Genomic DNA, 23,802 nt, shown 5'->3' with positions numbered 1-23,802 from the left:
CAAGTTCAGCACGCATGCGCATAGCCCCAGGCCATAAATAACGACCTGCGCAGGTTTCAAAACCACAGAAACACTGTTATTCTCTTCTCGTAACTCTGCGGGATACGAACCAACAACGTGGATCACTGCAACATTTGTATTACATAAAAGATATCGTAAAATATGCAATATTTACACCACTTTTCATGCAGCTACCACAGCCAAATATTAGATACACAAATCAGCCACAAGTTTAAAACCACTGACAAGTGACGTGAATAACACTGATGAATAGCCCCCAAGACAATTCAGGAGGTGCTCTGACTTTCACAATTTGATTCATTTCTAAGTAGTCCCTCCATACGCTCCCCCATTTCTCCTGCTTCCAACATCAACTCCAAGAGCTGATGACAATTCACATGATGCTTCCTGATGTATCCCACTCACAAACACGGGACAATGTAACCCAGATAATCCACATTATTCACTTCACCTGTCGGTGGTTTTAATCTTATGGCTGATCAGTGCATATCCCCTATATTCAAAATGGACAAGGAAACACAATAGCTCTGTTTAAAACTGCTAAGTTGCTAAAAATTATGTAAGATTAACAGCTGTCATTATGCAAATTACAGCTGGTAAATGGTGGCTGATAGTGTTTATTCCCAGTTAGTTCTCCCTTTATTCCTTAAACACCATCAGTCTCACGGTTTAGGTCTTTGACCCCTTTAAATGATTAAATCCTTCCCGTCAAACTGGATCATTGTCATCCAGTCACAAGATGTATTGTCTATCACTGTGTAAAAGAAGCTCCCTGCTGCCTTAATTGTAGGATGCACTGGGATCCACACTTTTCACACATACATTCAACATACAATTCATGTCTCTATATGAATTTTGCTTATCTTTGATGCCTTTGAAAAAGCACTACACGTAGCTGAACTACACCTGTGTGTGTGCTTGGTCATAACAAACAGAAAATATCAAATACAGCATTGTTAAATACTAAAATAAATTTCAAGTAGAAAAGTAGATTGGAAATAGCTGTGTTTTTGCCTGGACATGATTGTGTTATCTGTGGAGCTCCTGCTGGGCTTGATGGGGAGGCGGCTAATGGCTGTGTTTTAAGCCTTGGGTAAGCCGAGATGGGGGAAGGTGGGATGGAGTGTGATACAGCACCCCCCCCCCCTTTTGTTCACTCCCACTTCAACTGTCAGGCCCTAATTAACGTCCCACCGCATCACGATAGGCGTGATGACACACGTGTGCCTTTTTCATCATCATCCTTTTTATCGCGCCTAGTCATCACCCCCCCCCCCCTTGTCTCTCTCTCTTTCTCTCTCTCTCTCTCTCTCTCTCTCCCTACCTCCCTCTGTCGCCTTAAACACTTATGCATACATTTCAACCCCCCCCCCCCCACCAGCCCCGAAACCACCCACCAGCAGCAGCACCACCAGCACTGCTCTTCAGCAGCATCACTTGGCCACAGAGGCCGGTTGCCGTGGCAACGCCTCCCACCGGAGATGGCTACCTTCCCTGTTACCGTAGCAACCAGCTCCCTGCAGGATTCCAAATGAGCATCCCTCGCTCTCTCTTTCTCTCGCTTCTTTCATTTTCTAGTGCTGTCTCCCTCTCTTTCTATATCACACTTTACCTCTCTCTCCATTCTCTAGTGCTGTCTCCCTCTCTCTCTCTCTCTCTCTCTCTCTCTCTCTCTCTGGTCTATAAGACTAAATGCTTTTCTTGCTGTTTTCCATTATTATAGGTCAGTGATATGCTCCATTGATTGTCTAGTTGAGCGTGTAGACCTCCTGACACTGTTTATTTGCATATTAAATCACTGATTGCATCAGAGACGTGTGTGTAGCACAGAACTCATGACTCATGCTGGTCTAACACAGTTTTTAACTAATGTGTATAATTTGACCATCACATGCTGTCTGCCCCCAGTTTGTTTTTATACAAGATGCTCCATAAGATTCATGTGTTTTATAATATTCTGTAAAGCAGCTCACTGAACAGTATTTAGTGCTCATTTGATAATATGTTGTGCTCACCAAGTAAAATATGGGACTCAACCTTTAGTACCCTGTGATAGTATGAAGATCTGCTGCACACCTGACAACATCTTGTGTTCACTAAATATCTGCTGCTGACTCACCTGACAGTACCATATATTCATTACACATTATTGTGTGCTAACAAAATAGAACCTGGCACTCATTTCATAATATCTAGTGCTCACCTAATAGTATCTGGGATTGACTTGACAGCATCTTGTGCATACTAAATAGTATCTGGTGCTCATTGAATAGTATCTGGTGTTAACCAAATAATATCTGGTGCTCCTGTGACAGCTTATTTGGCAGTATTTGGTGCTCACCTGATAGTAATTTGTAGTCATTTATTAGTATAGATACAAATATATTTATTATCTTAGCAAATGGAATATATATATATATATATATATATATATATATATTTATCCTGTGATAATATCTTCTATGATAACATCAGTATGTTGTGTTCTTTGTTTAGGAGCTCGGTTTCTGTCTCTTTTTCAGATCAGCATGCCCCTAATGGCACAGCAATTTCATCAGGCTGACAGGTAATGGATATTATTTTTAAAATCCTCTTCAATTTATAATCCCACTTCGTCCTCCATTTTGGACGAGGGGGGTATGTGAGACTTTTAAAGGCCCTCAGTGCCCAAGAATATTTTTTAAATGGTTAACTCCTATATGAAACGAATTAGCTAACTAGCTACTGCCCCCTAATTCTTTATTCTCAGTGATTACATTTGACTTCTTTATGTTCAGTGTTGTCTTCACTAAAGTCAAATCACGTCCAAATCACGGGCATAGTGTTTTTTCTTTGGTATGAGCTGTTTGAATCGCTCGGTCCGCCTTTGTGTTTAGGTTCTCCTTCATTTGGCAGATTTGATGGGGCAGGGTCATGTAAATACAGTGCGGTGGTGTGGAATTAAAGGGACAGTACATGAACGCACAGTAGGGAAGTATCCGAATTAAAAAACAATAAAGAAAAATTAATATAATCTATACAGAAAAGATTATGCCAAAGGATATCACCAAGGTTTTATTTTATGTGCTTCATCTGATTATTAATGCCTCATTATCTCATCATCTATCGATTAACACTTTTATTATTCGGCATAGATAATTTTTTATGGTTTAAATCATGTCTTTTTGGGTACTTTAAGGTTCTCCTCTATCCATTGTTATTCCAGTTTGTGGCCAAAAGTAAGTGTTTCTAAGATTCCCTGAACACCTATAAAGTCTTACATTTTCCTCCTCAGCCCTTTGACTCTCCAGCACGCCTACCTTTCCCGAGTAAACAGATAAACATAACAAAAAACACGCAGTGTCGACGCTGCGGCGCGGAGTCGCCACAAAGCCGTCTCCCGATAAATCTTGAAAGACACGATCTGACAGCTTTGTGCCTGGGTGAAAAGTCATAAATAAATAATTTAACACGAAACGCTCTTCTAACTTTGAACATCGCTATATCGCACAAGAATAAACAACAGCTCCCAATGCAGCCCTGCTTTCTCCTCAGCTCCAGCCCAAACACGAGGAAAATAAACTCAAACAGAACAGAGAACAAGACGTCCCTGCACACGACACACACGTGACTCACTACCACAGGTGTTCTAAAAATCTGATATTTGACTGTGTTTAGTGAATTAATCTTTAGAAATCGCAATCAAAGACATACAGTCTGTTGGAACAAAACCCCGTATATCTATTTTTGTCATTTTTCATTCTGTTTTTTAACCCACCTTTGTTCGCTAGTACTCTGACAATCACACATGTAGCCAAACGCATTTTCACACACATTTTTCATGCTTTGTTATAATCAGAGACCTCCTACTGCCTTTTACATTGTGCCAAAGTTTTACAATGGACAGACCTGAGCAATGCTAGTTAACTTTGACATTCTTTCACTAAGACAACAGACTTGTGCCTTTAGTGTTCTCGTGCAAAAGTGTCTAGCTCTGAGTTTGCAGCACACTTCTCAAAGGAGTTCACTCTCACAGCCTGCTAGGATTATGTGCCCGTAGCAGCCCTAGCTGATTGCTATTGACTGCACATGGATTGTGTATTTACACATGGACACTGTTACAATATGAAAGTAATGACTCTAAATGTCTTAGCATTTAAATGATGTTTCATAGAAAAATAAATATCTGTATTTCTCGATTTCTTCAGAAGTGAATCCGGGCTCTGAGCTCCTTCTCTAGAAGATTAGAATTGAGAGCAGCAGGCTTAGCTTCTTTTTCTTCTTCTTCTTCAAAAAAGGTGCCTATTAGCGGTGTTTAAACACCGTAATGATCAGTCCATCATTAGTCCAGGTCCGGGAGAGTGTGTTCTGTTCTGAGCTGATGAAGATAAAGGAGATTAGTCAATCAGAAGAGGAGATTAATGACCGGTTTGTTTGTATGGATGGATGGGGAAGAATTAGACCTTTGGGTGTTTGATGTCTACTCAAAGTGCAATTGCATTTTCTTGCCCACGGCACTTGGCATTTACCGGCGGAGGTGAGATTTGCATCCAACAGCCACAGAAAGAGACTCAGAAAAAGAGAGAGTGCCATAAATGAACCTATGAACATAGAGAACAATGGAAAAAACAGATCTGGACATCGGGGATGAATAGAAACGGTGAGTTTTACAATAGTTTTGACGGAGAATGTATGTACCCCTTTCTCAGAAAATAATCATGGCCTTATGTATTCGTACAGATTTAAAATAAACATTTATTTAAATGGCTATTTCTGCACTCCGATTCTCATTCTCAGTTGAATGCTGTTTGATTCTGAACTATAACTGCGTGCCCTGTATTGATTTATCAGTACAGTGTGCAATGACGATCATTGTATCTACTTGTCATTGTATCATTTCTCTAAGTGCACAATTCAGTTGTTCAGAGGTAAACAATATCATTCAGAGTGTTTTAATGTGAAATTGTTCACTGAGGGTAAACTTATTGACTGTATCCAATATATTAGGTGCACAAATAAGTTTTTAAGATTTTTTTTATGCAAAATATAATTGTAATTCAAAATTCAAACATTCACTCTTTTATCAGCTCTTTTAAAAGTAACTGGTAACTTTTGTTAACATTAAAAATGAAAATTGTAATATTATTCAACAAAAAATTACCTAAAAATGTTGGTGTATCATCAATCATTTTGTTTGCATGAGGTTTTTATTCTGTGTTATTGTGGTACATGAAAATATAGAGCAGAGCCAAAAAATGTTGAAATAAAAAAAAAAACTGTTTGACAATCGCACCCATACCACTGTATGCCTTTGCATTATTCAATTTAAAATATAATTTCAAGACACAAACCCACATGAAACAACACAACTTAGGCACCCTGAGCTTTAGCTCTTCTGTCTGCAGCTTTGGCAAGAACCAGAACCCGTGCATGCGCTTTTCAACAAAGTTCCCCTTTGGCGGTCCCAAGACAACTGTCATAAAATGACAAAAGAGCAGGAGAATGTTTGAATTTTTAATTACAATAACACACGACATAAAATACTTTAAAATGTTTTTGTACGGCTAATATTACACTCTTAAAGCATTCTTTGCATCATCTTTATTTTAAAGAGTGAAAGGCTGGGTGATATGATATTGGAAAACGAAGCTGGTATATGAAAACAATAACCTGATAAATCTCTGTTACACAGCTTTCTAACAAACTGGGGAAAGAACACCTGGACAGAAACTCCCCACTCTGTGTTTATGGGCTTAGAGAGAAACAGGAATGCCCACAGCACAAAATGTCCATGCTCTTATAATACAGAAAGACTGGCATTGTTGTTGTTTGCCATTTAAAAATATTAAATAGGGATTGCTAAATATAATTATAAAAATAACTGATTATTAAATCATTAATATGATCAAGAGAAAATGCTCTAATTGTTTATTTTCTTATTAATGCATTAAAAATAGAGAATAGAGAATTACAGTTAGAGGGAGAGAGTAGTGCGTGACAAGAGTAGCCAAACTGATCCGACAGTGAGAGTCCAGACCTCTCTGAGGCTCTACATAATTAATAAAGCTGCAGCAAACTGTCTATTTTTTAGTGCAGTGCTCTCTCTCTCTATCCATGTGTGTGTGTGTGTGTGTGTGTGTGTGTGTGTGTGTGCATGCACATTGCTTATTTAAAACAGGCTAACAGAATTAAGGAAATATTTCATCTTTTGTGGATTATTATTTTATTTATTTATTCATGTATTGTTCATTTTGAAAGAAATTATATAAATATCATAATCTTGACTTGGTATCTTATAATCATGACCTAGCATTTTATAACCATGGATTAACATCTCATAATTATGACTTAGCTTCTAATAACTACAACATGTTACTTCATATTATTTTTTTGACTTGACTTCCGACACATCCTCGTTACTATGAAATGCTAAATCATAGATGAAAGCTTAAGTCATATTCTGGACCCTTTCTCATTACAATCACAGTATTATGAGACACCTTTCAAAATTATGAACTGTTATAGTCATAATTGTGAGAACATTTCTCATTATGGAGATTTATTAAGCAGTTATACTGAGATTTTGTAATTCCTCTTTAACAACTTGTTCAGGACTCTGATATTAAACTGGTATTAAATATCAAAGTCCATGTCTCTAATATCACAACAGCCCCAGTGTAGCTATTTGGTGCCTCATTGCTCCTGTGTTGCTGCTGCTGCTGCTGTAGTTACACATATTAATATGAAAGAAAGAGAGACTCAACCACACTCGTGGTGTCTGCTTTCAGCAAAGCTTTCTCTCATCCTTCCCACAAAACACCTGGCTACCCATAAGCCCCAGCAGGCTCGCATTTTCTGCCTCAGAACTGCAGAGCCGCAGCCCACATCAGCGCAGCTCAGCTACTCCTGAACATCACTTCAAACCGAACAGAGCTGTGTAAAAACTCCCACAAACCCACAGCAAACCTGGCTAATGAGCAACTCAGCGATAACACTGAGCTGAACTGGGGGGTTGTGGGTGTTTTACATGACAGCAGATGGGAAGTATCAAACACATCCACTTTCAAAGTGATCAAATTTATACGTACAGAGGTGTATCCACCTTACAAATAAACAAGAATGTAATCAGTACCATTCTGATTAGTTAATTAACGTATTTCAGAAATATATTTGTGTACAAAGATCTTTAAAGATTTGATTACTGATTCAATCATTCATTGTCTGTAACTGCTTACACAGTTCAGGGTCATGGTGGGTCTGGAACCTAATTGGAATCAAAAGGTGCAACCTTCAGGGACACACCTTGGAGCTTCCATTATATTTATACTCTCTATAGTATACCATAATTATACTGAAGTGTAATGTAACAATAATATGAATATAAATAAGTTACCATGTGGTAAACCCTAGGCTGATTTCACTCTTAAATCTGTTTCTTGGCTGGCCAGGCTCTTCAGTTCACTGCACCCCTGGGCAGCTTTTCCAAATAGGGCTGTGCCTTCTGGTTTGGATAAAACCCCAGAAATAGCCAGTGACATCACCAGATTTTGATTTAATCCATTAGCCAAAATCAGGTTTGAAAAATGAACTTTTGTTGGTCTGTCTGCTATCACTGACCTTCTTATGCATCCTGCATTGTCTGGTGATAGCCAAATAACATGCAAACCACTGATGAGTGTTTGCATAGCACGCATGCCTTTTGGAAAAATCGGATAAATCTGCCTGGAGGCACCAGCAAGCAAGTCTTCATATAGTCAAACTAGGTTAGCCAACCAAATCAGAACAGGACGTTCACTTCCACACTTACAAATGGCAGCCCATTGGGATTTCTTTTTCTGCTTAAAGAATCTCCACTGCACTCCAATATTTGTCTTAGAAGTGGAAGTTTTCGTCTCGCTATATGTACTCCCGTGAACACTGCCCTAAATCTGTCTACTTACTCCATCATCTATCATTTCCTGGCTGTATCCCTCCATCCTGCTCCATTTAATGCAGTGTACTGGATATATTTACCTTTGAGCATGTGGGTTTAGTCTGGATATTGACTCGCCATATGCTATGTCAAGATGTCTAATAAGGAGACTAGAACAGTTGGAATAAAACATTGTTGACAATAGGGAGTCACTTTCATGTGCAAATGGGAGCTACTGCAAATAAAAGTCAACAACAGTGGTCACATGAGCTTTAGCATGCACACGTTTCACACCCTTCAACAATCTATAAAGAGGAATTGGGAAAAACAAATGCCTACACATCGTGTCTTGGACTAAGGTATGATCAAACACAATACCTACAAGGCAATATGCAGTTTTACGCTAATTGCAATTTTCTAACAGGTTTTAGCTATGCTAATTAGTTCTGTCCATTGTTACAGATAAGAATGTGATTCAGACTGTGAAAAGCCATATTAGCAAGTCTAATTTAGATCAAATACCTGACACATAAGGTTAGCATAGTGGTAACTTGGTGCAAAAACTACTTCTTCCTAGCTAAATGTAATAAATAGTTCAGAACTAAAGAAGAAACCAGAAATGTCTACATTGGTCTATATCCTGGTTAGAAATTATGAATTTGAAACTATAAATATGACTGTTTGCCAAAATATTTTTAGTTAATGGCTGACTCTAATCTTTAGACATTAGCATGTCTAATTTAGATCACCCAATATCTGAAGTACGCAGTTAGCACAGTGCTAACTTGGTGCAGAATGCTTCCATTACATGTTAGCTGCATTAGTGGCATAGCTGCATTACTGCCATCACAAACTATGACTACGGGGGGTAAAGCAGGGAAACTTTAAATTTGATTTGTTGCCAAACTGTTGTTCAGGTAATGGCTGGAAACAGTTAACGTGCTGTATCCATGGAGCCATAAACGGTCCATCCGTTGCGCTATGTGAGTGCTGTGTGTAATGCTAGCACCGGTGTTGTAATGAGTGTGTGTTGGACAGGTTGACAGATGTCTCCTGATATCTCCCCCCAGGCCACCCCCACATGAGTACTGAGTGAATTCTGACAGTGATGAAGAAGTCCAGCTCGAGGCCAAGGGGTTTAGAGTTTCTCCCAAAGCACTGACTAACGCTCCACTGCTCTATTCTCCTCTCTTCCTCCCCCTCTTTTCTATGTCTTTTCAGAGCTTCATCAGTTACAATGTTACCAGGAAACTATCCTTCTCTCTTTAGTATGGTCTCATATTTTACATGAATAGGGATTATTCACATGTATAGACCTCTACAATTCTGTAACTACATCATTTTAGAGGGTCGGTAATGCAGAGGAATACACAAAAGACATCGGTCACACACTGTGCTACATGCAGCACTCTAAAATATGGTTGTTCTCTGAAGAAACTACTGCAGTGAATCCAGACAAACAGGCAACATGGAGCCTCCTTTATACGATTTAAACATGGTAGCTCACAGAAAGCTCCAACTGGGGCTCTATCATCAAGAGACAGGGAGTTCAATCCCAGTGATGCCTCAGTTATCCAAGGCCAGGTGGCTAAGAGCGTAATTGGCCTCGCTCTCTTACTCTCCCCCATTTCACTCAGTATGATGCTAACATAATAGCACTGAGCTGTGTTTTCCTCCCAGCCTGTAGAGCTGTACAGGAGTGTTTTGTTAATAGCATTTGAGAAAGATTTCTTGGAGGAAATATGTGCTGCTTTCACCAACTCAGCTTGGTATTTTCTTGTGTTAAGGGGGCGCTTGCTTTCGTGCGGTTTTAGCAATGAAGAAACTGGGGATTGAAAACTGGATTTAGAAACAGAAAAAAATAATCATATATGTTCAAATCCCACATACATGTTACTATGGACAGTGTGACTGTATTTAATACTAAATACAATTCTGTAATATTCTACAATATAAAGTGCCATTTTTAAATCTATCTACCGATGTGCAATATTTCCATGTACAACACTGACGTTTTTGATATTTCTATTTTCATTATATTTCATATTCCCCCACTGTTGGACTAACAAAAGAATTTTCTTATTTTATCTTATCTTGTCTTACATTGACAAAATCAAGTACCCTGGAGGTAGATATTAATGTGCTGAAAAGGATGTTTGAGCTATTTCTGTAAGTAAAGTAATGTACATATTTGCATTTGTGTTATATGTTGAATCACCCTGTATTTGAAGGATATTTATAAATTAGTTTAGTGAAAATCTTAACCTGTTACACTTGAGGAGGACAAGATGTAGTAGCATTCTTTCAACTGACCTTTGGTGTACAATGGGAAAGTGGCTGCACTAACATAGACAAGCCTTGAGAATATCAACAGCAAAACATTTGATGAATGTAGTTTTAATGATCAATTTAATACAATGTATAGCACAGTCGTAATGTACAGCTGAGTAATACTGACATAGCCCATATTTTTATATAATGAGGCTCTTATCTTGGCTTATTAAGTGAATAATAAGCCAGATAAAAAGGTTAGAATTAATGTTGGGGCTGGAGGCAAACTTTGAGGTCAATGGAAAATCAATTTGCAAAAATCACAGTCTCTTGTTAAAGTTTATATCGATGGTTTGGGAGATCTGCCCTGCTCTCTCTCTCTCTCATTCTCTCTCTCACTCTCTATCCTGCTCTCCAAGGCCAGTGGACGTTATCTCGCTGCTGCAGAGCTTCTGCCACATGCTGCTTGACTGAATCTTCCCACTGGGCAGACAGAGCTCATCAGCAAGCTCTTCGTTTTGGGCCTCATAGAAAAACTGGAAACGAGAACGGCCGCCAATTAGGGCTTAATGTGGGCTGCCGCTTGGGGACTAAGACCTGCATTGTGTTCGAGCATATCGCCCTAGTGCCAGCACCTGATACACACACTCCCTCCCTTGCTCACACTCACTCACAAGTGAGGAAAGGATCAGTGAAGACGTTCTGTGCCTCCAGCAGAAGCCCTGCCTCGGCTCCTTCATTTAACAAGCCCTTTTGCAATCGACTGGTAGATCCTGTTCTTCTTGGCCTCCATTTCTGCTTGCTGTTTATTCAGCAGCCATTTTCCATTATAAGCAGCAACACGAGTTTTCAGTAGACCAAGGTCAAGACCTTCAGTACATTACAATGTTCATACTCACATGACAAGCACTGGCCTTGGATGCTGTTATTAACATAAGGCTGAGATAACAGTAAGTCAAGCAGCTGCGCTTTTGAAACGCTAATATGCTAATCTCCTCCGGTAAAAGGTAATGAGTCTCGGGCATTACTAAATGAACAAAAAACAAGCACTGTCATCACTCCCTGTGAGTGTCAGGGAAGCAAGAGGCACAAGAACAGCCAAGGCGTGTGGAATTCTTATTGCCGTAGAGCAGAGCATTGGAAAATATTAGCATGAAAATAAATAAATAATTAAATAAATAAATAAATAAATCAAACCCTGATTATCCCCCCAACTCAGAAATTAATTAGATGAGAAAGAGGGGCTCTGGTGGGCTTCTATCTATTCCACAAATCCTCAGGCCCGCGGCTGTAGCCACTGCTGACGCCGAACTGCTAAGGAAGTGCCACACACACAACGATTTAGTAGTTTAGCCTTTCAAGCCCCCTCTTTCTCTCTCTCTCTCTCTCTCTCTCTCTTTATCACACTATCACCCCAATTCATCTTTCCAGCAAAAAACTGACTACGCCCTAGCAGGCTTTTCCTGCAAAGTCTGTCTTCCTCAATCTCTGTTTGTCTTTAGCTAACAACAATTTGACTGAGTTAAGCTTTCCAGTACAGTCTCTCTCTCTCTCTCTCTCTCTCTCTCTCCCAACCTACCAAGCCTGGGGTGGGACTGTGGAGCATTTAAGATAAGACTTAATGAAGTTTGTATTTCAGGTAATCGTCCATCAACAACACCTGACCTCACTAATGTTCTCATGGCTGAATGCAATCAAATCCTCACAGAAATGTTGTAATATCTACTGTAGTCTTCCCAGAGGACTAGAAGCTGTTATTGCTGCAAAGATAAACAAACCTCCCATTGTTTCACTTGATTTTCCTTGCCAAGATGTGATGCCTTCTAGAGCAGGAGTTTGCCTCTGTTTTAACCTAACCATGCTCCACCCACAAACCCAACAGCACAGTTACTGCTGCAAGGTTGGGCAGGCTCTTGCAGAATCTTGGCAAAAATCCCATTCCTTCTAAGAGAAAGTCAGGTTTTTGTCAAAGTCCCTATGTGTGTTCATCTTTACAGAGAGTCTTCATTCTGTATCTGTACGGAAGGTCGTAGTTCACTTCCTTGTCATGTAATTATGCAAGCATAGGCAGGGTGGAAAATTTTAACTTCATATAAAAACACTGCCCAACTGGGTCGTCTAGTGTAAAATTTTAAAGGGGACATTTTATGGAAAGAAAAACAAAAATAAATACAGTTTTCAGTTTCTTGACTTGATTTGACTTTGACTTTATTGATCACACATCGTGGAAATTCACTTGTTCAGTTCAGTTCAGTTCCACATTAACACATTAATGTATTAATCTGGAGCCTACCAACCCACACACTGAGAAACAAGACACCTACTCAGCTTTTTCTGTGATCTAGCTAAGTCAGCAGTACATGGGTTAAAACGAGCCATTCTGATTTTACTCTACTTCTGAATTCAAATATAGAGACATTAGGATTGTCCCGCCCCCTCGTCTGAGTCTCTCCAATCACAGCACTGGATACTTATTTATGTGAGAGCACAAAGTCAACGTTACATGTAGCTAAACAGATATAACATGTGTGGAGAAATTAAAAGAGAGAACAAGAGGAAACGTCTAAATACCAGAGCTTCTGATCCTTGCTCCTCACTGCTGTGCGCTTGAGTCCGGGAGAACACCGAGCAGATCGTTATTTAAACATTTAAAGAAACTGGGACATTTATACAGGAGGAGAGCTCTGCTGTGTACTTGATCCTTGTGGGATTTTGACCAAAACACATCACTTGTGGGAAAGGGGAGTATATGCATACTTTAATATATGTCATATCCTTTTTTTTCTGTGAATGTGATTCTTCTATGAAGAATCATCACTCAGAGCACCTTTGACACCTGTATATAATTTCACACAGCCATGCATTATTGGACTGGGGAAGGCAAGAACTGAACCCAGGAAACTGGAACCCAGAAAGAAGTTAACAGTTGGAATTTAATTATAATTCTGCACTTATGTTTAGCTCCAAAATACAATTACTCAAGCATTTTCCACACCTGAGCACAACTCAGTCATTGTATCACTTATATAAGTCATTATTCTTATCAAATCTGAGGACTCTAGGCCAAGTGAAAGTGTCCTTGGAGGAAGACTGTATTCAGGATAGAGTTACATAAAGTAGAGGAGCTTTTAACCGCTCGGTGTTAGCTACAATATCAAAGACTCAACATGATCTCTGAGTATTGTGTGCTCCTCTGAGCTACTAATACAATGGCTTTTCTGCTGCTTACTCATCTACACGCTCGATCAATACAGAAAGAGAAAGATGTGCACTTCCAAAAGCATGAGGGTAATCCTCCTCACATCAACATCACACTACAAAAGGAAAATATATGCTATATAGGGATGGGCAGTATCCACATTTGTTCATACCGTCATACTGTCTCAAAATATAATCATGGTGCACGGTGTCACCATGGGGTGGGGGATGCACGGACAGGCTGAATGAGCGTCACATGTGTCAGTGTGGGTTGAATGAAAGGTTTTTGGCACTGTGCAGTTCAGCTCGGCACAATCCGACAGTGCACACTGACACACGTAATTGACAATAAAAAAACATTTCTAAGAGAACTAATTCAGAGACTGGTGCTGGATGAAAAGCACAGTTTGAAAATAAGTGAAATAAGACGGCTCTACACTGTTTAGAAGCACAGCTGACTAGCTAACAGGCACTTGTGTTTTTGCACGGCATGACAGATGATTTTCCAGCAAACTGAGGCTCAAATCACACATCTTTAGAGATAAAGCCTTATACCTGTGAGCACAAAGTTGAGTGAAGGGTCGTCTGAGTAAACAGTTGTATCTGTTTCTAGCTTCTTTTCTCTCTCTTTTAATCCAAACCCAGCGCTAAACTCACAACAGCAGTGGGCTACTGGGCTTGTGTTTTATCCCCCCACCCATTTTCAGAGTGTGACATCACCAGTCAGTGAGCTCCTACAGCACCCCCTCCCTGTGACTCTATTAAATGCACAAAAACGAACTGTATGTCTGTCTTGTACTTAAAGAAACAACAGCACAGGCATGTCATAAATACCAGCCTCATGTTTAAATACCATGGTATACATTATTACCATTATACCGCCCGACTCTAATGCTACTTAGAGTACTTCAATGATGTTACTGTAGTTGTTTTTAACTCTATATTCTTTATTCCTTACCAAGTTTACACACCCGCTAGGTCTCATCCAGTCATGAAGTACAGACATTTTGGATTAGGTTATTGTCACATGTATTTTCCAAGTCATTTAAAGCCAGCCATATGTGACTGGAGCTCAAACACTGACTGTTAATTCTGTTACACAAACAAACACATGTCCAAACTGGCTTGCTTTTCACTGAGTGATGGGGGTATATTATCATGGTCATCCGACCCACCCAGAAAATGACAATCTATTGGACAGCCTAAGTACGGAAGTAGCAGTTCTCCCTGTGGCTGTGTAGGTTTCCTCTGGGACTGTTAGTATCTGACTGAGTGTGTGAGTAACTGGGTGAGGGTAAGACTAGTGCTACGTCCAGTGTGTGATTCTGCCGGTGCCCAATGATTCCAGGTAGGCTCTGGACACACCTCGACCAGGATGAAGCAGTAACTGAAGATGAATGAATAAATGAATGAATGAATAAGCAGCAGAGCAGCACTGCATCAACACACCATCATAATACACAAGAAAGGAATCAGGGACTACATATGGATGGCTGAAATATGAGCAATGCACTAATTCATTAAAAAAAAACATACCTGAGGAAAATGACATAAAGCTGTGACTAAATTAGGTGAAGCAAGGAAATTACACGATGCTAACTGGTTCAATTGCACATATTACAAGGGTGTTGTGTGTGTATAATCTGGATGATAAAGCCAGCCATGTCCCACTGCACACACAGCAGAGTTTCTTCCATCTGACGCTAATCCCAATAATGCTCTTACCACGCTGGAATTACTCCACTATAACAGGAGCGGGTTTATGGCTAATAAATTCCAGCAACCAACTGCTTGGTTTAAAACTTACACTAGTCATAATAATACTCAAGGTAATAATAAAAATATTCCAGATAGACACAAATCCTCTTAAGATGGGTCATACAACTTCTTCCATGCTCACACTTCCAAAATGACAACTGGGAATAGGATTTGCACCTGATCCTGATTATGCACAAACGGAGATCCTGCTAACACTGCAAGGTGACTTACTGAAAGCTTCCCTTTATTATTACACCCTCCCTCCATCCCGCCCTCACTCCCTCCATCAGCTGGTACTTTAGAGCACACACTGATCCCAGTCTCCTCACCTCCAAACCCAAATGTCACCAGATAAGCCCCTTTCTCAGATTAAAATGAATCTCTAAAGCTGCAGGCGTCTTCTGTGAAACCGATCTTTTCTATGCTGCTGAAGAACTCTTCAATTGTGCCATTCAACCTTTTCTTTGTGGTTCTATAAGACTGGATTACTGCAGGGACACGTCAAACATCAGCAGCTCAAACTTCGATCCTTTCAATCTGTAGCATTCATAAACTGAACTGATGTTAATCGTGAATTTCTCTGCGGATGTGCTGTCTAATAGGAGCTGAATTCAGCCTGTGGCCATTTTCCTCAATTAACATATACACCCATTAGTCAAAATATTCAAATAAGTTTCTACTATCATTGTCCATTTTTTTTAGCTTCACTGACCCTACAACTGCACTTTGCAATTTTACAGTTACAGACTACAGTCCATCTGTAGGATTTTGCACTTTCATTGCCCACTTTCGCTTTGTTCTTTAATGGTCAGGACCCCCACAGGACCCTCACAGAGCAAATATAATTTGGGTGGTGGATCATTTGCAGCACTGCAGTGACACTGACGTGGTGGTGCTGTGTTGGCATGTGTTAAGTGGATCAGACACAGCAGTGCTGTTGGAGTTTATAAACCAAACCAAAATATCCAGCCAACAGAGCCCTGTGTCCACCGATGAAGGACGAGCAACACACACCGTGCATCGATAGATGAACTACTGTCTCTGACTTTACATCTACAAGGTGGACCATGTGTTCTGTGCTTCCAGGTGGGCTCGGGACCAACCACAACCCGGAACATGATGAAGAAGTCACAGAAAACGAATAAAGGAGCGAATGAATGACTATATATACAAAAAAAAAAAAAAAAAAAAAAGTAGAAATGTGCCACTACTGGCTCTATTTTCATTTTACAGTAACTGGAAGTGATTCCCAGTGATTCCGGGTCAGCTCCGGACCCACCGCGACCCTGAACTGGATAAGCGGTTTCAGACAATGAATGAATGAAAGTGCTCTGTTACCATTACCCCTCACATAATCTGTGAAGAATAAGTTATTTTCCTAGGAATATGCAGAATAATCACATCATTGACTCACCAATGTGTTTTTAATATACTGCATGGCATACTACATTTGCAATATGTAAGAAAGCAATTTGTATTCATTGTCCATATCATGCTGTGCTCATATATATATAACATTAACGCAGGCAGTATAAATCTCCTGGACTTTAGCTCAGCTGTCTAATGCACTGCATCAGGATCAGACAGATTTCTTGGCTGAGATCTCAGATGGCAGTCTGAAACCACGCCAGGTGATAAAATTGCCTTTAAAATGGTGTAAATAGCATAAATGGTGCTTGTTGTTGAGTCATTCTGCACTGCAGTTACAGTCTGCACTGACTGTGTGATGCACCACATACTGTACCACCATCACTTACTCTACTGGAACAGCAGGGGTTTCAAAAAAATAAATAAATAAATAAAATAAAAATACTGGCATCAGCAGCTGAGGAGCATAGACCCAGCTCAGCTTTACCAATCTATTCTACTGTTCCAGATGAGACTCGGTCTAGAAGGGGTTATCATTATTTCCATAATGGTTTCTACAATACTGATTTGACAAATGAATATGCCAATGAGCCTCAAACTAATCACAATATTTTTTAAGCTTCAAACATTTTAAGCAACATTAGTTTCTGTAGGGATTCCAAGGCACTGCGGCATTCACAGAGTCCGACAAATGTGAGATATTTAGGTCAAAGCAATGCAGCAACATACAGTATATTAGGTTTAAGGGTGTTCTATGTTTCTACTGAAAACATGCTGGAGATACAGGTCTTGTTCAACAATAAGCAATAAACAGTTACAATGGCTCTGGAGAAGCTTTAGTGCTTGATATCAATGTCTTTGTTTACATGTGGTTTTTATTATGTGTTGTACAGAAAATATGGAGGGCAGGACTAATAAAATAAAAGTTGTGTTCATAATACATAACACTGACATCAGTGTTTTTCTTGTTCAGTTTATTTAAAAATAAATACTAGATGATCTACCACCAAAGAACAATGAAGACCAAGAACATTTTCTTTATTTTAAGAACAATTACTTATTCATTCAACGTAGCCGGTTATAGTAAAACACGTGAAGTTTAATGTGGCTCTATGTAGCTATATGGAATTTTATAAACACCCTATTGCCACAAAATGTCTTCTCACCACAAAGACACACACTCATGTGAAATAAGACAAATTCAGCAGTCCTCCTCACCCTGTGATATATAATATGTATGTAAATGTTGCAGAGTTCTGAGCCGTCCTTCTGAGCTTGTGAACAGTGGAGTAATGTAACACAGACAAACTCAGCCCCAGAAGCACACACAAACGGAGCATGTTCCTGTTTTATTTCCTATTATTTATTTATATGAAACTTTATAAATGACCCCATCCAGCTCCACTGGGCGATAACACTGTGTGTCAGGCTCTGTGCTCTTTCTTTAGTTACTGAACCTCAACATGCCCAAGGACAAAGCCATGGTTCGTGCTGAAGAACCTACTGTTCTTTGGTTCCAGCTGGGAATGATTTATTTTATGGTTTGTGAACCAGTTTATGTTGGTGGAAATGTACCGAATGGTTTCAAATTTAGTTCACGAACTGGAACTGTGCCACCTTGTGAAATATGGCAGAACTAACAGCAGAATGTGAAATAAGATTCTTACTCTCGCATGCGTGTTTCAACATTAGAAGTCAGTCAGTCAGTAAAAATGCCTTCTCTAGGCCGCCTGGTAGGTGATCCAACAACATCACTCACTCTCACCCCTTTAAAGTGGTTTAGTACCAGTCTGAGAATATTGTAATCCCATTAATATCTCAAAATATGTGGATGAAATTGCACCCAGGTGTGAATGTGTGAATCCGTGTAGGCTCCAGCCACAGCACAACCCTGAGCAGGATGAAGTGGTTACAGGAATGAATGAATAAATGTGATTCTGCTTTTTTAATTTACAAGCATGTGTCTCAAGTCAATGAACAAAACAAAAATGCCCTCTATCCATGTTCATATGCTGTTAATGTACGGGAGCTAATAATAGGGAAAAATCATTATGTCCACAGCCCTGAACCTCATGCTGGGTCTCATCAACATTTGTCTACACACACACGCACACACACACACACCTTCAGGTCAGATTAAAGCATCAGACATACGGAGAGCAGCGTCTAGAGGCCAGATCTGACGCCATCACACAGCGGGACACAGAACTGAATCTGCTTTCTGTTCACTCTCTTCTTTCTCTCTCTATTTGACATGTCCTTACTGTTTCAGATTTATACCACTGTCACCTCAGGGCAGAATCGTAAGAAAATGGCCATACACATGTACTCTTTGTCTTTAGGCTGAAGACACTGCTGCTTAAACACACACACACACACTTACATCACTGTGATGTTTCACTAACCTGTAATATGGCGACAAGAGACTCTGCCGTTGCCACTCTGGGCTTAGCACTGCAGAACTCTCACTATATATTTGCAGGAAGATAGGAAACCCACTCCCCGCCTCCGCCTTAATTTCAGGAGAGTGCTGTAAACATGAATTACACCCTCCAACTGTAGAGGGAGCCCAAGAGCAAAAATACCAAACCTTACCTATTGTTGCTATAATATAATGGCCAATACATGGCCATAGACAACAGACAACTCTTAGTGGATTTGGTCATTTTAAGAGCCACCTGTTGTGGACACAGACATTCAATTGTGCACAGAGGGATTGTATAATCTCCGTAGAAAAGAATGCAACATAATGGAGCAGCTGCTTGTCATGCTCAATGCAGGGCTTGGAATAGAGCTGTATTAAAGCCTAAAGCCCTACATCACTGGGCTGTGGAGCAGTTGAACTGCATTTTCTGGAGCTCCATCCAATACATTTACCATAAGTTGAATGATATTTGGTGAGGCATATCTTCTTATCTAACACCAACATCTGACCACACTAAGGCTTATGCATAACTCAATGCCATCAATCAAAAGATGTCTGGTCTAGAGCCTTCTCAGAAGAGTAGTAGCTACTACTGGGGCGAACATAGGGACAAACTCCAGCCTTCTAAGTGGATACTACGTCAACAGGTGTCCGAACACCTTTGGCCACATAGTGTATATGAATACAACTTTGAATGTCTGGTGTAAAGATGATTAATCAGATGATTCATTTTCTATTAAACACTCCCAAGGCCTTCAAGGATCTTGATGGTGTTCCCAGGATATTTTGGTATCCATCAAATACTTGCACCAATATGTGCTTCTGGTTTACTGTAGGGGTTTGTTTTGGGCAGACAGCCTTTGCAAGCAGGGGAAAATCAGTCAAACAGACACTTTTCAGTGGGAACTGCTGACAGATGCGGTTCTCCTTCAAAGGAAGAGGCGAAAAAACACCAGGTTTGCCTTGAGCTGTTCTTATAGATTTTTTAGAGATGGATGGTATGGCTCTAAATGGGAGCTAAGAGCAGCAATGAGATTCTTCTTCATCTTGCTCAACAGTGAAGGATCGGTCTGAAGTCCCACCCACACCGTCTCCTATTGGCTGGCGGATGGTTACATCAGAGTATATTAAATCTAACAAAACTCAAATTCATTTTTAATTAAAATTAAAATGATATGTTAGTGTCTTTGTTCTCAATGAAATCAATAAGCAGTGCACTTCTTCGACTGAAATGTCCATCTGAATGTGGCCAGTGTTATGGTCAAATGCATTTGCTTTTAGAGAGTATAGTTATAATTAAACAAAAGAGTGCAGACAAGTGCACACATTTCACCTCACCATTCCTAAGCATTCAGGTCTATTGCTGTAAAATATATCATTACATTCATCACAATGTGGGTATGTCCACTATTGACATTGCAGGATGTGCGGTATGAGGTATACGGAGCATTTCTGTCCACATGATGTATTATGTTTAATATCAATAGACCAAATAGGAACATTCATTCATTCATTCATCAAACATTCATTCATCATCTGTAACCGCTTATCCAGGTCTCGACGGGTCCAGAGCCCACATGGAATCATTGGGCACAAGGCAGGAACACACCCTGGAGGGGGCGCCACACACACACACACACACACACGCACACACACACACACACATTCACTCACACCTACAGAGACTTTTGAGGCACCAATCCACCTACCAACGTGTGTTTTTAGACTGTGGGAGGAAACCGGAGCACCCGGAGGAAACTCACGCAGATACAGGGAGAACACACCAAACTCCTCACAGACAGTCACCCGGAGGAAACCCACACAGGCACAGGGAGAACACACCACACTCCTCACAGACAGTCACCCGGAGGAAACCCACGCAGATACAGGGAGAACACACCACACTCCTCACAGACAGTCACCCGGAGGAAACCCATGCAGATACAGGGAGAACACACCAAACTCCTCACAGACAGTCACCCGGAGGAAACCCACACAGGCACAGGGAGAACACACCACACTCCTCACAGACAGTCACCCGGAGGAAACCCACACAGGCACAGGGAGAACACACCACACTCCTCACAGACAGTCACCCGGAGGAAACCCACGCAGATACAGGGAGAACACACCACACTCCTCACAGACAGTCACCCGGAGGAAACCCATGCAGATACAGGGAGAACACACCAAACTGCTCACAGACAGTCACCCGGAGGAAACCCACACAGGCACAGGGAGAACACACCACACTCCTCACAGACAGTCACCCGCAGCAGGACTCTTGTTCCCTGGAGCTGTGTGACTGCTGTGCCGCCCCAAGTAGAAACAAATATATCATGATTTTAAAAATTGAAAGAAAAAATATATAGTTATCTGTGTGTATGAGAACAGTTTGTGAATGGAGCTAGCGGTGCATTTATCTGTTGAATAAATGTTGAAAAGTGTTGAAAATAAATCTGTTGACTGTTTTGTCTTATTAAAAAACAGAAAAGGGGGAAACAGAATCTGTAGAATCTGTTCTACGGTTTCAACAAAGCAGACAAGCGGAAGGAGAAGGGGGGAGTGGAGGAAAAGCAGACAAAAAAGAGATTTTCCATGACATACCTAAATTTACTTCGGTTTTGGATATGTTTGTTGAGTTTATTGCTAAACTGTGGTGAGTGGCATTTTTTAAATCATAATATTGCAGTATGTGGCAGCAAAAAATGGCAATATCAACTGCAAATTGAATACTGTGCCACTGTGAGGACTTCTCTTCCTTATGGGGACCACAAGAAGGGGAGGGTAAGGATAAGGTTAGTAGTACTTATGGGTGAGGAAATGGTAAGTCTCCAAACAAATGAATGGACATCTAGGTAACAATCTTGTCACCTCAAAGAAAATAAATAAATAAATAAAGTGAGGGATAATGGTTTGGGATAATGTTAGGTGTAGGTTCATGTGAGTAACACTGCCAGTAAAATAAGTCTTTACAATTTAAATTGACGTCTCTGTAATGTCCTGATAACACATGAAAACAACAAAAAGAGTCATCCATCAAAACACCATATAGAACCTTAAATACATGCCCCATATCAAGAGAGTTATAGCATCCTAATACTGCACATAGCAGTGGAATCTTTACATAGTCCCTAACCTCACCCTCTCCAAGTTCATTTACATATTACAAAAGCCAATCCCGCTTTAAAATCTTACGTATAGTGTAGCCCCTGTAAAAACAATAAACGAAGAGTGAAAGCACAATGTACTGAGCTCATTTCGAACATATTTTGAGCTCCCTCCATTTTCTGCTTCATCATTGTGGGCTCTGCATCCACTGTAGCACTTTGAGCTTCTGCAGAGGCCCAGAGCATCAGCTGTAAAATGCCTGGATGCTTGTGTGTGTGTGTGGGTGTGCGTGTGTGTGTGGGTGTGTGTGTTAAGAAGCCGCTCAGGCCCTCTGGGTGCTTGAGGCTTTGTCAGCACCGCTGCAGAGCATCCATTGCTGGTGCAATAACTAACCTCACAGCCATTGCTCTCTAAAGGAAAACCACACACTTGGACGCAGCAGTAAACAGGAAAACCGAAAGCCCCGTCCAGTCCAGTCCAGAGGACCAGGGTTTGGAGCAGGATACTCATATACACTGTATGATGAGGTTTAAAGCATTGGAGCTCATACTGATGCAGATAAGCATCATCTGACCTGTCCTAGAGGCCTGCGTGGCCCTCAACACCTTGCAGATACAGCATTAAAACAGCGCTAACAAAGCACTACATACTCTCTACACACAACGCACAGACACAAAAGAGATTTAAAAAATGCATGGGTTTATCTCTGGTTATTGCACATTTTGATATAAGGCACAAAGACAGTATTTTCTTCCTTTTTTTTTGTATTTAATGGAAAAGATAAACGCCCCACCCTAAAACATTAATATGTCAGTCCACCCCCGCCCCACACACACACACACACACACACACACACAACAGGTAATTTACAGCTCATGTCCCAGATGGTGCTCCCTCTCCCTCCCTGTGTCTCTCCCACTGTCCCTTGTCTCTCTCCCTCCCTTTTTCTCTCGCTGTCCCTCTCTTTTTCTCTCTCTCCTCTGTGTCAGTCTTTTTACATGACTCTCTCCCTCTCCATCTGTCTCTGAGCATGTCTTTCTCCATATTTCTGTTGGTCTCTCCTTGTGTCTACCTTTCAATAATGTAATGTAATTTCTAACTCTCTCTCTCTCTCTCTCTCTCTCTCTCTCTTCCAAACAGCACACAGCAGACACCAGTCATCCTCATTCTTTTCAGAACAGGACTCACACCGTGTACTGAGGATGCTTCTCTTACCTCAGCATCTCTCCACGCGCAGAAGGACACTAAAGTAATTAATATTAATGCCCTTTTATGTCCCATCCTCTCTCTTAAGGTCGTTCGCCTTTCTCTTATTATCTTCTCTGCTCCTTTCTTGTCGTTTATTCGTGAGTTAAAGCTGCTCGGAACGCTCTGCGAATTAACGTGTGTTCTGCTTCTGCTCGTGCCTGGCTCCAATCTCTCTATCTCTCTCTCTCTCTCTCCTCCCCCTCACGGCACATTTTTTTTTGTGTTTCCCACCTGTTTTGGGGCAAGCCCCACCCTTATTCCCTTATTCTGTCTCTTTCATTGATTATTGTTCTGAGACAATGCTGGATGCTGTATCATTATACTACAACACAATGGAAAGAGAAATAAAATGAAAGCATGTTTAAAAATGCATAAAAACAGACGATAATAAAACATATTTAAATGAATGTTTATATAAAAGTGCCTTATATTTCACTATTAAAAATGCAGTATAGTTTAGCATTAGCATTTGATAGCATTTGATATGTAGTTTCAAACTAAATCAGCATCA

The 23,802-nt window shown here is 40.5% G+C and overlaps 1 protein-coding gene across 2 annotated transcripts in view; it reads right to left on the bottom strand.

Annotated features, from left to right (window-relative positions):
* The window catches only part of aplp1 (amyloid beta (A4) precursor-like protein 1), a 74,864-nt gene extending 51,409 nt beyond the window's left edge, over positions 1-23,455 (bottom strand). For both annotated transcript variants that reach the window (XM_066661354.1, XM_066661363.1), the window contains exon 1: positions 23,259-23,455. In XM_066661354.1, coding sequence (XP_066517451.1) covers positions 23,259-23,324 — 66 coding nt within the window. In that variant the 5' untranslated portion in view covers positions 23,325-23,455. The remainder of the gene's footprint in view (positions 1-23,258) is intronic.
* Positions 23,456-23,802: the final 347 nt, after the last annotated feature.

The sequence above is a fragment of the Hoplias malabaricus genome, chromosome 1, assembly GCF_029633855.1.
Source record: "Hoplias malabaricus isolate fHopMal1 chromosome 1, fHopMal1.hap1, whole genome shotgun sequence".
Taxonomy (NCBI): Eukaryota; Metazoa; Chordata; class Actinopteri; order Characiformes; family Erythrinidae; genus Hoplias; species Hoplias malabaricus.
The sequence above is the reverse complement of the archived record's forward strand: the minus strand, read 5'-3'. Positions and strand labels throughout refer to the sequence as shown.